Source organism: Clupea harengus, chromosome 12 (genome assembly GCF_900700415.2).
Source record: "Clupea harengus chromosome 12, Ch_v2.0.2, whole genome shotgun sequence".
Classification (NCBI taxonomy): domain Eukaryota; kingdom Metazoa; phylum Chordata; class Actinopteri; order Clupeiformes; family Clupeidae; genus Clupea; species Clupea harengus.
The window spans coordinates 23,468,068-23,481,892 of record NC_045163.1 but is presented as its reverse complement, the minus strand read 5'-3'; the positions used below and the strand labels follow the sequence as shown (position 1 = coordinate 23,481,892).

The 13,825-nt window shown below is 42.5% G+C and overlaps 2 protein-coding genes and 4 non-coding genes across 7 annotated transcripts; 1 reads left to right on the top strand and 5 right to left on the bottom strand.

Moving 5' to 3' along the window:
* The first annotated feature begins 8,145 nt into the window (after window positions 1-8,145).
* pole3 (polymerase (DNA directed), epsilon 3 (p17 subunit)) lies at window positions 8,146-10,133 on the top strand. Its single transcript, XM_012839892.3, has 4 exons — window positions 8,146-8,622; window positions 8,870-8,955; window positions 9,086-9,204; window positions 9,389-10,133. The coding sequence occupies exons 1-4, from the start codon at window positions 8,557-8,559 to the stop codon at window positions 9,565-9,567; spliced, it is 450 nt and encodes a 149-aa protein (XP_012695346.1). The 5' UTR covers window positions 8,146-8,556; the 3' UTR covers window positions 9,568-10,133.
* Window positions 10,134-10,346: 213 nt separating this feature from the next.
* On the bottom strand, window positions 10,347-13,791 carry rpl12 (ribosomal protein L12). Of its 2 annotated transcripts, none has more exons than XM_031577532.2 (7): window positions 13,634-13,791; window positions 12,025-12,098; window positions 11,640-11,738; window positions 11,447-11,528; window positions 10,997-11,083; window positions 10,478-10,590; window positions 10,347-10,397 (listed from the first exon to the last, which is right to left on the bottom strand). In XM_031577532.2, the coding sequence occupies exons 1-7, from the start codon at window positions 13,668-13,670 to the stop codon at window positions 10,392-10,394; spliced, it is 498 nt and encodes a 165-aa protein (XP_031433392.1). In that variant the 5' UTR covers window positions 13,671-13,791; the 3' UTR covers window positions 10,347-10,391. The 2 variants fall into 2 exon arrangements, with proteins under 2 accessions (XP_031433392.1, XP_031433393.1); XM_031577533.2 differs by lacking the exon at window positions 13,634-13,791 and adding an exon at window positions 13,512-13,536.
* On the bottom strand, window positions 10,745-10,870 carry LOC116223033. Its single transcript, XR_004164900.1, has one exon. It is a non-coding gene; the product is annotated as a small nucleolar RNA SNORA65 (small nucleolar RNA).
* On the bottom strand, window positions 11,272-11,397 carry LOC116223034. The gene has a single exon (XR_004164901.1). It is a non-coding gene; the product is annotated as a small nucleolar RNA SNORA65 (small nucleolar RNA).
* LOC116223032 lies at window positions 11,851-11,976 on the bottom strand. The gene has a single exon (XR_004164899.1). It is a non-coding gene; the product is annotated as a small nucleolar RNA SNORA65 (small nucleolar RNA).
* Window positions 12,573-12,698, bottom strand: LOC116223031. Its single transcript, XR_004164898.1, has one exon. It is a non-coding gene; the product is annotated as a small nucleolar RNA SNORA65 (small nucleolar RNA).
* Window positions 13,792-13,825: the final 34 nt, after the last annotated feature.

Genomic DNA, 13,825 nt, shown 5'->3' with positions numbered 1-13,825 from the left:
GGCGGGAGAACGCATCTTTCACTGGCCCTATAGAGTGGGAGTGTGGGCGCGACGCATGCGTGTTACAGGATCATAGCCGGCCGCTGCCAACGTAGACCTGTGGTGTGTGAATGACATCATGCCTGACAGCATCGTGCTGCTAACTGCCCTGTAAATGCCGTCACCTCTTTCTCGTGTCAGCTTTGCCACTTGAGGGAGGAGAGGAGGACCTCTGTCTTGGGCACACGGCGTACTGTACGCGTTATTACTAATAACGGACGCACCGGTGGGAGATTACCTACAGCGACGCTGATGAATATTCATCTGCTGGATTTTCATCAGACGTTTTTCGGCCTTCACGGCCTGCCGGTCCAGCGTTTGGCAGAGAATGATGTTTGCGCGGTGTACGTGTTTGCATTCAAGCCACAGGCAGACATAACACTTTTTCTTGGCAACACAGCGCAAGCTGAGAGAAACTCAGTCGCTGGGATGCTCTCATCGCCTAAGCTCATCGTTATACCTGGAGCTGCACAGGTGCGGGCGTGGCTCGAACCCAGGTGGCCATGAAAGGCAGATAAAGAAAGAGGGGGGAGATCACATCAGTGTCAGCAGAGACACTGACTCTACCGTGGAGCTAAGTCATCTCTAGCCGTCTTTCAAAGGAGGGCAAACCTTAACCTGGGACCTGAATGAGAGTATTTTTTCACTGTCAGGTTACCAGGTGATTGGAGTCATGAGTTGAAGGAGCCCCTTCTTGTCTGTCTTCAGGCATCATTGGCGGATGTGTCTGAAGCCAATTTAAAAAGACCAAGTCTTACTGATTTTATTCCAATGATGTACCACATCTAACACAGATTTCACTCTGTGTTTGCAGTTCAGCAGCCATCATGTCGGATGTCTGGTTTCAGGATGGGAGGGGAGCTGACCAAAAGTTTCATGTAGTGTGGTTCTCCCGGTCTGCACGTAATGTCTTGGCCCTCAGGCAACCTCCTGAAATTGGAAGAAATTACAATCTCCCAAAAAAATCCAGACAAATGTACCGACAGTGACAGATCTTATTTACGATTGTGAATGTGCATACGTATTGAGACTAGCTGATCAACAGGTCATCCTGTTTCCTTTTGGCTTGGTCTCTGGGTCTGACAGAGGAAGCACAGGAGACCAAGCATCACGGACTTCCTCTATCATTTGAGGAAAAGGTATCTGCAAAATCAGACCACTGGGTACAAAAAGAGCTGTTAAGGTTCATACTTGTCAAGACACATTCTGCTATCCTGACCCCTTACATGTTCGCTGGCTATTGTACTCATAGACCAGTCATAGACAAACAGAAATTATCCTAATAGGCCTATTACAAATGCCACCGTTTTGCTACTATGATGCTGATAAAGCTTCTATATGCAATCCCATGCTTGTTGTAGTTTTCAGACATGGAACAGCACATACAAAAAACTGTGAGGTGAAGGAAGTGCCACAGAAGTATCAAAGAGCTCATGGTGGCGAGGTGTCCGGTGCAGTCAGCCAACGTTAGGATTGTTATCCTCCTTGTCAGGAAGAGGAGATGGGGGTATCTTAGACCCAGTGGCGGCTGGTGATTTATTTTTTTGGGGGGGCGCAATCATAGACATATATAGACTATAGGCGCAGTTGGGCAGTGCGGTTTAAATAGCACTCCACAATGAGAAAACAAAAACACAAGAGAGGTTTTGAGTAGAATATATTAAAAAACAAAAGATTTATTCCATGAAAACACAGTGCTCAACACTGTCCACTAACGACTCTCAGCAAACTGTAAAATTGGGCATGAGAGGTTTAGAGCAGAATGGTTTAAGAAACATTGGGTTGGGTTCCAGAGGTTTAAATATTGGGTAGTAGAGGTTTAGAGTAGACTAGATTCAGAAACATTGTGTACAAGTTTAAAACACAGTAGATTTAAAAAAAAAAAAAAAACACAGGGTGTAGAGGTTTAGAGCTAGCCTGGATACCAGACCGAATTTAGCCCCGCCCACAATTTTTTTGGTTGGGAAGTTCGGTCTGGCATTACTCCATTGAGGAGAAATTATCTGCGGCTCGATATCGGCCGTACCAATCAAATTGTTAAGGCGGGCTTTATACGATGATGGACAGATGATCAACAGTAACGTAACCAACCACGTCACCAACACACGAGTTGAATTCGTTTTCAACAAACATGGCTGCCGCTGGAGAGCTGAAATGTATAGATTCGAGTCCATTTAGACATTGACAGTGCATTCATTTTGAAAGAGGAACAGAGAAACGTGATTAAGGCATTTGTCAATCGAAAAGATGTTTTTGCCTTCCTTCCTACGGGATCCGGTAAAAGTGTAATGTATCAGCTGCCCCTGGTCACATACTACCTTGTTCTGATTGGTTGTAGGTAACCAATTGAGCGAAGAGGCATTTTTTCTTCTGGTTCGGTTGAAACACGCCCCATAATCACAGCCCAATGGAGCGATATCAGACTCATATTCTGACTAGAATTATGAGTATGACATCGTCAGGCTAGTTTAGAGCAGAATAGAGTGAGAAAGACTGAATGATACGAGTAGTTTAGAGCAGAATAGATTCAGAAATACCGGATTATACTAGAGGTTTAGAGCATAATAGATTCAGAAACACTGGATGATACTACATGTTTTCGAATGCCAATTCGGTACCCTTCGTCCAACTGCTCTGCCATACTCAGTCTTCCAAAGAGGCTTAGCTTCAGGCTGTTAGTTAGATGGCTGCGGCAAGATTCGTGCTTCTTACATTTATCGTTGAAGTGCTTTAGATCCCTCATCCCCGTTGCAGTCCAGATTGTTTCAGTCCCAGGACTTTGGAACAACAGGCAGGGAAAACAAAAAAACGCATCACTCACTGAACAACCAGCTAACCAGCTCCGGTTAGCATACAGGCTTGAGGAGAAGCTACGGGTGTACGTCCTCCCGCGGTCGATGCTCTGCTGCTGCATTTTTAAATACGGACGTTCGGGTCCTATGTCTTTCAGTCTCTTCTTATCGACATCTGATCGTCGATTCGAAAGTTTTCAGTCGGCATACTCACAGAATCAAAGTCTCTGCTAGCTATGTTGCGCTCGTAGATACGTGAGATGTATATGGGATGTGAGGGAATGATAAAGGTCTCTGATTCGACGAATAGTCCAGTCGCGTTGAAATAAGAAACGATGTAATTGGTCCGGGCGCTAAATTTTGCGCCCCAGGATCGAACTTTCATCCGCCAATGAGAAGCTGTCCTTGCTCAAATGTTGCAGAAAAGTATGAGAGCTCCCATTGACTTCCATTTGGCCGGCGCCCCTCCAGGGAGGAGGGGCTTATCTCAGTGATAACGAATGGCAATATATTATATTTGGTCACATTTAAGTGGTTGTTGGCAGGGACTTACGGTCTCCCACACACATGTAACGCGTTAACACAGTACAGTTCCTATTTTAATTGTTTGGTATATAATGTTTTTTTTACTTTTTTTTTTTTTTTTCATCTCAAAATTTTAGGAGGGGCGGCGCCCTTGCGCCCTGTATTGACGCACCGCCACTGCTTAGAGCCATATTCAACTCATTACAAGGGAAAAGGGACTCCAGGGCATTAGAAGTGGGGAAATGGCTGGCACGGGCACAGACTTCATCTCAGGTCTCACGGAAGTGCAACGCAACTCGGTACAGACGTGGCGGATCACAATAGTCCGGTCTGGTTGACACAGAATGCAGACAACACAACAACAACAACAACAACAACAACAACAACAACACAAACACAGAGAGGTGTGCCACAGGTTTACAAATAAGAAACCAGGAGGAAACCAGTCTTTTCAAATCATGGACTGAGTTACACACACACACCCACCACCTCACAAATATGCACAAACACACACACACACACACACCCACCACCTCACAAATATGCACAAACACACACACACACACACACACACACACACACACACACACACACACACACACACACATACACACCCACCACCTCACAAATATGCACAAACACACACACACAGACACACACAAACTCACTTAATTGCTGTTGCACAAATGCAAAGACACACACAGACACATACACACTCACTGTCTCACACACACACACATACACACACACACACACACACACACACAGGTGATTAACCACAATGTAACAAGGTGTGTCATGTCGGATGTCTGGTTTCAGGATGGGAGGGGAGCTGACCAAAAGTTTCATGTAGTGTGGTTCTCCCGGTCTGCACATAATGTCCTGGCCCTCTGGCGACCTCCTGAAATTGGAAGAAATTACAATCTCCCCAAAAAATCCAGACAAATGTACCGACAGTGACAGATCTTATTTACGATTGTGAATGTGCATACGTATTGAGACTAGCTGATCAACAGGTCATCCTGTTTCCTTTCGGCTTGGTCTCTGGGTCTGACAGAGGAAGCACAGGAGACCAAGCATCACGGACTTCCTCTATCATTTGAGGAAAAGGTATCTGCAAATTCAGACCACTGGGTACAAAAAGAGCTGTTAAGGTTCATACTTGTCAAGACACATTCTGCTATCCTGACCCCTTACATGTTCGCTGGCTATTGTACTCATAGACCAGTCTGAAGGTCTATTGTGACTATTTTTCCTAATTGGCCAGTCTACATATACAATTCCATTACCTTTGTTAAGCCCTTACACGCATTACCCAGAATATCCATCAAAGATTTATGTCTAAATGATTAATAACAAGTTTATTTTACTGGAATCCTGTGAGATTTTACGGGGGCACAATGGGTTTACCCCATTGTGTTCTCATGATGAAATGAATAAATAAGGAATTAAAAGCTTGTTAACATGGGATGGTGGTGTAAGAGACATTTATAAATGAGCTATTTTGCTCCACTCAGACAGACAGTCCCTCCTTTGGTTCTGGGACACATCACAGAAGTTTGTCGTGGATTATTGGTGTTGCACACAAATTAACAGTTTGTTGGCAGCGCTTGGGAGAAAGAGGCTCGCCTCAGTGGTTGCCTGTGGGTGCTTTCGGTGTGGGCTGAGGGGGGAAAAGTTTACTTCATCTGCCCAGTAGCAGCCACTGAAGGAGAAGGAAAAAAAATACGTCAGCCTTTGCTGCAACACTTTGCTGTTCATTTTTTACTGGAAACTCTACCCAGTGTGGGATTGCGGTCTCCATGAAAGTTCAAACTAACAGCCGTGCCAAGCAGCTGGGCACGTGTGGTAAAGATGCAGGGGTGATGAAATATTTTTGGTTCCTATCTTCCATATTCACCGCACAGCTGAGTGAGTCGTGCTGATACCTCCACAAAGAACACCTGCCGCCTTAATGAAAGCTTCACCAATATCAACAGCAAGCCAGTAGCTAGTCCCCTATTCATTTATATACCATTAAAACATTTCAACGTCACCATTTTGTGACTTCTAATCTAGTGTATCAAGCTTCAATTTTGAATCAGTTATGCATTACCCCTAGATGCATCAAACTAATGCACTTCATTTAGTGCATGCAGCAGAAATTAGAACCAAATTGGTGTGAAGAAAAGCATTTGATTAGGCTATACAACAAAAATGACTAATAACATAACATAACTTCACACTGTACAAAAATATAGATAGAATTATTCATGGAATCACAGTAAGATTGCACATGTATGTACACTAACTACATATCACCAACTTGTGCTTATTTCCTTAAAGACTTACATTTCCCAACAGATCAAAAGGAACAGTCAAAAAAACAATCTAACAGGGAAACTATGTTATTCTTATAGAAACTGACACAACATGCAAAATTAGCACGAATACACCAGAAGCAAATCCATCTAGGATGATTTCATCACTTGACAACATGGAAACACTAAGGATAGACTAATAGCATAACTGCATTGCGTATGCACTTTTTTAATTTAGCAAAGATATAAATAGACAATGAATAAAAAACTTTACAGTGCTTTAATTTGGGGAGTTCATTTGTTTATAGACCTCAGTCAGGGTTAGCACGAGTGTTGCTATGGAAACTAGGTACTTACTCCACCCAAATTCCCTCTGAGCAGAGGGAAGCACTTGTGGAAGCATGCAACATATAACACCGTGGGTTACTGCCTATTCTGGGATGCAGATCACACACACACACACACACACACACACACACACACACACACACACACAGGCACTGCAAGAGATACTATATGAATAACTGGAAGTCCCTTTGTAGTAAACATTGTCATTAGCACAGCCTCCAGCTCAAGAGGAGGCAGTGACACCTGGTGTTGTCAAAGCAAATCATGTCTTCAGACCAGTCTGACACTGTCAAAGTTTATCAGACATGATTGCAAAATATTGTTGGTTTGTTCATTTTAGACTACTATCAATCTATTAAATAAAAACTACAGCAAAATGAAAAAAAGAAATTCCAAAATCTATTTGCCGTTAGTTACGATACTAATGATGTTGGTATTCATTTATATGTGAGACTAAACGTGCTAAGTTGAAGAACATAGCAAATAATGTGAAATCCAAGTGGATGAAAAATTCACATATAATGTAGGCCTACTGAGACAGACTGTTTTGTACTTTTCTGCGCAATGATATAATCGCTTTCTTCCCTAATCCCTCGAAACAAAAATCAGATAATACATTGATTGCAAACTGCATCAATGCCTAAAAAAAACCTTAGACCTCTGGGTAAGGGTCTACGTGCAACAGCAACTCACTGTTGGGAAAGTCACGAAAATACTTTGAAAATGCTTTGCCATTAAGCGCAATCAAGCTGTAATTGAAATAATAAAGGGTGCCACTGGAGTGTGAAGAACACAACGCTTCACAGTTACCATTTATAGAAACACACAGATGGGACTTCATGAGAAAATTCCACAGGAAAATTGTTATGGGGGGAGAGGCCATAAACAAGTCTGGTGGTGTGCAAAGTGCAAGCGCAACGCTGCTTCTGAAGTTCTGATAGCAGGGCTAGGGGTCGAGGCAATGAATACATTCACAACTCTTTGCTTGCCAGAGAAAATAAATTTTGCTTTGACTTGCATTCCCTTTATATGACAAAGCCCAAAAGAGTTTTTAGCAAAGGTACATTTTGCTTAAAAGCAAAGGAATCATCTATATCCACTCTCTGTTTCTTGAGGAAAAAACACATTTCTTAAACTTACTTCATATGAAAGCTTGAAGGTTTGTGGAGTTTGAATCAATTGACAAAAGAGAGAGGTAGACCAAATTAAACCATGTTTAATCTATCAATATTATTCTATTATTTTACATGATGCATAAGGTGTATTTTGAAAAGAACATCTCAACATCTGTAGATCAGTAGCATCTTACAAGAAGGCAGCAAATTCGATGCTTCAGTGATAAAAAAAACTACATTATGGCTGTCTAAATTAGTTGACAAGAAAATCAACAGCCCAACATGATTGAAGAGGTTGTTGCAAATATTTGAGGTCCTTTGTCCCCAGGGCCATTCAGCTGTACAACTCCACACAGAAGGGGAAGGGGGAGATGGACTTCTCTGCATGAGTCTACCTCAGTCTGCCCTATCATCCATCCCATCTTTTGTCTGCCTTTTGCAACTTAGTTTTAAATTATTGTTTAGTTTGTTTAATTATTATTTGGGTGTATTTATGTATTTATGTTTTGTTACTTTTTGTGAGTTGGAAGCTACTGGATGTCCTACATTTCCCTCAGGATAAATAAAGTATCCATCTATCTATCTATCTATCTATCTATCTATCTATCTATCTATCTATCTATCTATCTATCTTTCTATCTATTACAATACTTATCTCACTTACTTTTATATAGCTCATAGCAGCTACATTTGTTAACACTACCACTTACCAAAATAATATTCACATTTTAAACACATACATTTATTATTGTTATTATAGCTGTATTAATGTATTGATTGCTACTTGTCTCAACGCATCGCAATTGCCTTTAATTCGCGCATGCGTGCTTACTCATGAACTCAAAAATACATGTTTTTTGTTTCTTTTCTGTATTTAATTTACATTACACTTACGTATGTGCTGTAGCTATGACATAAAGTAACTAACAATTGAAATGAGTCTTAAATATAATATTATCACAGGGGGTCAAAGTTGAAAGGTTGAAGGACAACCACATGGTTTGTAATGTTCGAGCGCGCTTCTAGCCTCAAATAAAATTATCTGATTCATTGCTGTCTTGAGGTCGGGAAAACGGAGTGTGAAAAGGCTAATACATTATTTACATTAAATGCGTATAGTGTCCGGTTGTGTTAGGAATCTTACAGTATTTTGCTGCTAGCGCAAATGTGAATGTTAAAGGATACAGCTTGTGATCAAACTTATTGAACAGGGATTGTAAGCTAGTCAGGTTAGCTTGCTAGCTCACTAAAGCGAAGCCGCTAGTAGGCTATAACCTAATTCCTCTGTCCTCACACTTGTGAAGGGCGCGATAGTTAGGATATAATCTTAGGATAGAGCCCTTAAGCTTCGAATCAACGAAAGAAATTGGTTTCGCCTCTTCTCAAAGCTGATTTAGATAATTCGGAGCTACATTCAGGAAAAAGTCGTCTGCAGTGATGGCAGAAAGACCAGAGGATCTTAACCTTCCCAACGCTGTCATCACACGCATCATTAAAGAAGCAGTAAGTGTCCTTTTCTGTTGTTACACTGCTTGCTTGCTAGGATATAATTGCAGACAGGCTCGGCTCATCCAGCTTTTATACTCCTTTATTTGCAATGAACTGTATTTGAAGTAGTAGACTCGCAAGCCAATTTTATACCATCAGTGCTAGCTATGCATTTGTTTTGCTAACTCGCATAACGAACTACTGCTGTTGTCGTGAGGTGGCAGTCTGAAAACAGAATTCTGTCCGTTTTTCTGTCGTTAAGCTGCCAGATGGCGTAAACGTATCTAAGGAAGCAAGGAGAGCCATCTCTCAGGCCGCCAGTGTTTTTGTGCTGTATGCTACATCATGGTAAGAACAAGGCTAAACAGTTCTTCAAGGTATTTTTGCGTGTGTCAAATCGAGTTATTCAAAAAGTGGACTAGCATTGTCTGCAGTACATTTTGTAATATGTTTTGATAATCCCTTTGTGGTCTGTCAGTGCTAACAACTTCGCGATGAAGGCCAAAAGAAAGACGCTCAATGCCGGGGATGTGATGTCAGCTATGGAAGAGATGGAGTTTGAGCGGTTCCTGCAACCCCTGCGTGAGTCTTTGGAAGGTATGTCTCAGTGAATCACTTACTCTCACATTAGTACATTTGACCAAAGAGTCGAGTGATCTTGCTTTGGATTTAGTTGTAATAGCCCCAAGGCTTATGTCAGATGTGCCTAATTCTAATCTACATTGCCGTTATCCTCGTTTTGACACCGAATGTATAATGTGCCTGTATGTCTGTTCCATAGCTTACAAAAAGGGCCAGAAAGGCAAAAAGGAGGCCTCTGAACAAAAGAAGAAAGACAAAGAGAAAAAGAGTGATGTGGAAGAGAGCGATAAGAAAGACGAAGATGAGGAAGAGGAAGAGCATATGGATGAGGAGCCAGAGGCAGAGAATGAGGCTGAAGAGGATGAGGTCGAGAATTGAGGACTACCTTGCTTCACCCTCAAATGAAGTGCTCCAGTCTTGGATGAACTGTTAGTTGTCTAATGAGCCTGTGGTTTGCAGCTGTAGGGTTTTGTGTGTGTACAATCTGTGCCACATTGGTGGGATATGTAGTTTAGGAATGCTTTTGAAAGCAATTTGCAAGGTTACACAGTGTGTGTGAGAATGGTGGCTTAATGTTTCTCCATTATACATGGAGTACAAAAAAACTTGTGTGTACAGGAATTACATCCCAACAGCAAAAAATCTCAGGTCACCAAATTTGAGATCTTTTTATAAAGGTTTCTAATCATTGTGTCCAACTGTTCAGTAAGGGCACATTAAAAATGAACGTTTGAAATGCCAGCTTTTCTGGTAAAGTTAATCATTTGTACTTTTTACATTAAAATTGTTTTTGTAGGAATTGGGCTGGTTCTTCCACCAATAGGACAAGTTCAATTCACAATTACAGAACAGCGTACAGCTGGACTACCTGAATACCAGTTTCTGTAACAGAAGCAAGACAGGTTGAGGACTGCACTGAACTAGCCGAGTGAACGCCACAAAAAGAAAGAATCATGGACTCCAAGTTTGCAACCTCCCTACATTTATCATGGTAATATGAAGACCTCATTTCAAGTGAGGAAGTTACTGAAAATACCCAACCACAGAATATATATATATATATAAAGTATTAAATGCTCATGTGTCCTACAATGGCGCACATTTTCCTCACGGTGTGACTTCAATGTTTCAGCAGAAATAACACAGGACAAGCAGTACATTTTTTTGTAACAAATTTTATTCATTTTTCTTCTCTGGTGATTTTACTCCTGGAAGAGAAAAAGCAACAGTTAGCATCGTAGAGAAAAATCAAGACAACTCAAAACAAACCTACTTATTTGGCACTTACAGAGGGGACTTCAACTTTTCCGGCATTGATGTCATCAATGACATCATGGGGAAGGCGGCCGTCGATGGTGCACCCAACTGACTGAGCTGTTCCCAGGATCTCCTTGACAGTTCCTGACCACAAAAAAAAAAAAAAAAAAAAAGTGTAAACATATTTTCTACCACGAGTAACACTTACCGGCTGAACCATCAAATGTGATTATAATTAACTGTTTCAATATGGCTCACAGTCACTACTGGTCTGTGGCACTGACTGACTACTGGGGAGTTTTGTTCCAGGTTCTTTCGGCACAGAGTTACCTATATGTTTAGGTAGCCCTGCTTCCTAGAGCTGGGTCTATATTAGCCTCCACTGGACTATGCTCAGTCATAGTAGGACAGGCACAGTGGCGGGAGGCTGTAGTCACACTGTAGAACTAGCTGCCGTATTCCTGCTTTTTACGGCTGGAAGGTACAACACGCACATGCTTTGTAACAGGACGCAGTGCCTAAGCGCGACACTTATGAAACTGCCACTCACCAGAAAGCTCTCTGGCAATGGAACGGTGCCTCATGACACGGGCAATGTTGACAATCTCGTCCAGGGCCACGCTGCCAGTGTGCTTGACTGAAATGAGCAAAGGAAGATTGCAGCTTAAGATCAGACAAAACTCCATCAACACAGTTAATTTGATTAGCTCAAGACTACTTCTTGACTATACCTTTATTAGCAACACTCTTATTGACAAACTAAACCGTGTAAATAGCCACTATAAAATTGTTTGTCTGAGCAAACTGAACAGGACTAACGTTACTATTTGTTCCAGGTTCTTTCGGCACAGAGTTACCTATACGTTTAGGTAGCCCTGCTTCCTAGAGCTGGGTCTATATTAGCCTCCACTGGACTATGCTCAGTCATAGTAGGACAGGCACAGTGGCGGGAGGCTGGTGTTTTGTTTACATCTTTCCTCTAAACAGTAGGATGACTTACCGTTCTTCACCTTCTTTCTGTCACGAGGAGGCTCTTTCAGGGCCTTGATGATCAGGGCAGAGGCAGAGGGCACCACTTCAATCTGCCGAAATGTAAAGCCTTTGAATGAATACACTGATGAGCCAAAACGCTAACATTGCCATTGAGCATTTAAAAAATCTCCACTGTGGAAGGGCAAGTGCTGAAAACTTACAGCTGCCTGTCTGTTCTGGATGGTCAGCTTCACTGTGATTCTCAGACCCTTCCAGTCACCGGTGGCCTTGGCAATGTCGTCACCAACCTTCTTGGGAGACTGTAAGCAAACAACAAGTTAGCCACCCTAACTAGTCAAATACATGCACCATTGAGGCATATTACTTTCTGCACAGGTAAGAGCAAAATGGCTTCTAGTATTTATAAATCTGTTTTGTTCCAGGTTCTTTCGGCACAGAGTTACCTATATGTTTAGGTAGCCCTGCTTCCTAGAGCTGGGTCTATATTAGCCTCCACTGGACTATGCTCAGTCATAGTAGGACAGGCACAGTGGCGGGAGGCTGAGATGCTGCGCATGTGCAAGTGGTTACAGAACTGCCACTTACCAGACCCAAAGGACCGATCTTGGGGGCCAGAGAGGAGGTGGCACCAACTTCTCCTCCTGTGCACCTCATGTACACTGTAGGACAAGAGCAAATTCATTACACAATAGAAAAAAGATTTTGTTTCTCTCTAAAATTAAAAGGCAACCAGATTAAATTTTTCATACCAACTACCAATAATTCAGTTATAGAGAGCGACCAATGTACTACCCAAACCTTAACAGGTGCTCTCACTACAAGGCATGGTCAGGACATTTGGTCCACAGCACACAAGAAAGTTCTGAGAGCCCACACACACCATCACAATCTGACCCAAGTCTAGCAGAACACCCCATGCAAGTAGTGTCAAATGTACGCTAGTGTGGCCGAAATGTAAAAAGTACACCAAAGACAAAAAAATCAATAAAAACATTCCCATGTATTTAGGGTACCACTCCTAGTTGAGAGGTCATTGCATTACTCAGTCCCTGAAATTGGACAAGACGATCTGAACAATCCCATAAATGAGTAAGCACATTGGAAAAAAATGGCAGCTAGTATTTATAAATCGGGTTTGTTCCAGGTTCTTTCGGCACAGAGTTACCTATATGTTTAGGTAGCCCTGCTTCCTAGAGCTGGGTCTATATTAGCCTCCACTGGACTATGCTCAGACATAGAAAGACGGGCACAGTGGCGGGAGGCTGAGAAGATGCGGACATGCCCTTTTGTGAAACAACTCGACCAGGATAAAAATGCTGACTGCACGGTTCATTCGCGTGACCTCTCTGGCGTTTCCACACCACCACGTTGGTCAACTGACATACCTCGTGTTCTGGTCTTTAGTGCCCTCTAGGCTGCCGGACCCAGGATGGACATAACCACTAATACAGCTGCCCTTGTCAAATTGTCTATCTAGGCAACACAGCTGCATCCGATTAATTAACAAACGCCTTCAATCACTTACACCTTTGCGTTTCAGGCACATCAGGTACGCTACACACGTTGCCCTGTCCTCTGGCATACCACTTAAGTGACGTTTAGCAACAAAGGAAACGTAGATCTGTATAGTATTCCAACTGGTTTCAGATCCGACAAAGATGTATCGGAGGCACACGTGGCTAGGTCCACAGCTAGCTAGCCATTGTACAGCGATGTTACGTTACCTAGCCGAATACCCACGTGTTCAAAAATGCTTCAACGCAGAGTTTAGGCTATGCGTATATAACTATGCACTACAATCCCCCAAAAGGCGATGGTCGGAGATGGTTCAGCGTGTATCGCGGACCCTTTCCAAGCAGACTTAGTTGACGCCAACATTAGTTTGCAAACGGTTAGTCTTCCACATTATGAGGCTAGTTAGATACATCCGACAAGGCGCAATATCAAAATCACTTAATTTGACACGCATTACTCAGGTCTTCGTCGCCATTAGGGCAATTTAGACTTACCTTGATTCTCGAATTACATATCTTAGGTCAAACAAACGATAACGCCAAATATGTCCTACTTACGCAGACTTTAGTTACGTTAACTGCATTAGCCAAGATGGCCACGAAGGCCGCAAGGCCTGCTCTCTCGAGATGCCCGATCTGTTGTTTAACAATTTGGCAGAATTGCATTTCGCCAAACGTACCAACTTTAATCTCATTGGGGTCGAGCTTGGGAGGCATGATGTAGGTAAAGTTGAGTTGAGTTTAGCTTGAAACGGTGAGGGTGTCGGATGAACCCGGATTCGGGACGACCGATTACAGTTGCACCTTCACACCTTGTGAAAAAGAAGAGAGCGTTGCATGTTGTCGTGCGAATATATAGGGACTGTGATAAC

Coding starts and splice junctions, on each gene's coding strand:
- pole3 (XM_012839892.3), top strand. CDS start 8,557: ATGGCAGAAAGACCAGAGGATCTTAACCTTCCCAACGCTGTCATCACA. Junction 8,956..9,085: donor GTGCTGTATGCTACATCATG/GTAAGAACAAGG, acceptor GTGGTCTGTCAG/TGCTAACAACTTCGCGATGA. Junction 9,205..9,388: donor CCTGCGTGAGTCTTTGGAAG/GTATGTCTCAGT, acceptor TCTGTTCCATAG/CTTACAAAAAGGGCCAGAAA.
- rpl12 (XM_031577532.2), bottom strand. CDS start 13,670: ATGCCTCCCAAGCTCGACCCCAATGAGATTAAAGTTG. Junction 11,529..11,639: donor TCCAGAACAGACAGGCAGCT/GTAAGTTTTCAG, acceptor ACATTTCGGCAG/ATTGAAGTGGTGCCCTCTGC. Junction 10,591..10,996: donor CATTGCCAGAGAGCTTTCTG/GTGAGTGGCAGT, acceptor TTTTGTGGTCAG/GAACTGTCAAGGAGATCCTG.